Raw genomic sequence first — 1,066 nt, 5'->3', positions numbered from 1 at the left:
ACCTCTCCAAACTGGATATAATGTTTTTAAATGTTAAAATTACCTCTACAAACTGGATATAATGTTTTTAAATGTTAAAATTACCTCTCCAAACTGGATATAATGTTTTTAAATGTTAAAATTACCTCTACAAACTGTGGTAATTCAAAAAGGTTATCTACAGCAGGCAAGATGTTAATTGTTCATAATCTTGCCATGGAAATTCCAATCAAATGATCTGAACTGTCCCTTTAAAGAAATCCTAGCAGTTTATCTTTGAAATGCCTTTATACCCCAAAGATGAATCCTATATATTTATATACACCAGAGATAATTATTTAAACTATTATTGTACAAGTAGAATGGAAGTAGATTTAGTGTGATAAAAAAGAACACATTTGAGTCTCACTTTTTTCACCTTTTCATTTTTTTGTCAGGTCCTCGACTCATTTTAAGGTAAAGGCTCAAGTCCGAGTGTGTGAGATGTGGACGGCTAACTGCATGGATGAAGTGTGTGAGGGGAGCACGGATCCTGAGAGGAGCTTCGTGATGGGCTGGCCCACCTGCAACTGCGTTGCCACATTCAGGTGTGTACTCACACAAACACACATTACTACATTTACCAGGTTTTCAAAGGGAGGAACTTCTTCAGTGCAATAATATTTATTAATATATTTTTAGTTTATCTTAATTCGATCAAATAAGAGTGAGTTGATGTAACTTAGTATCCTCTTCGTAAGTCACCTTCATGCAGATTCTGTTCATGGCAAGCCAACCAAAGTTTAAAAATGTCTGATTCATCCTGGAGTATTTCTGACAGGATACACATTGTTCTGAAGTTTAGGAGAACATCACAGAGGGGATCTACAGAAGCATTAAGAGCTGCAGCACCTTCCACTTTTACTGCCTGCGTCGAACTGCAGGAGATAACCACATACTGTACACTCAGCAGTTCAAACACACATCACAAACAGGCATGCACCTGCCTCGGTGTCACGCACCTGCCTCGGTGTCACGCACGTGCCTCGGTGTCACGCACGTGCCTCGGTGTCACGCACCTGCCTCGGTGTCACGCACCTGCCTCGGT

At 40.0% G+C, this 1,066-nt stretch overlaps 1 protein-coding gene across 1 annotated transcript in view; it reads left to right on the top strand.

Annotated features, from left to right (window-relative positions):
* Positions 1-1,066, top strand: part of LOC119419419 (rho GTPase-activating protein 20) — a gene marked incomplete at its 5' end in the record, with an annotated part of 3,641 nt that overhangs the window by 1,545 nt on the left and 1,030 nt on the right. Inside the window, 1 exon segment of the mRNA XM_037686725.1 lies at positions 417-566. Coding sequence (XP_037542653.1) covers positions 417-566 — 150 coding nt within the window.

The sequence above is a fragment of the Nematolebias whitei genome, chromosome 13, assembly GCF_014905685.2.
Source record: "Nematolebias whitei isolate Nwh7 chromosome 13, NemWhi1, whole genome shotgun sequence".
NCBI lineage: Eukaryota > Metazoa > Chordata > Actinopteri > Cyprinodontiformes > Rivulidae > Nematolebias > Nematolebias whitei.
Note: the sequence above shows the minus strand (reverse complement) of the source record. Positions and strands in the feature narration are given on the sequence as shown.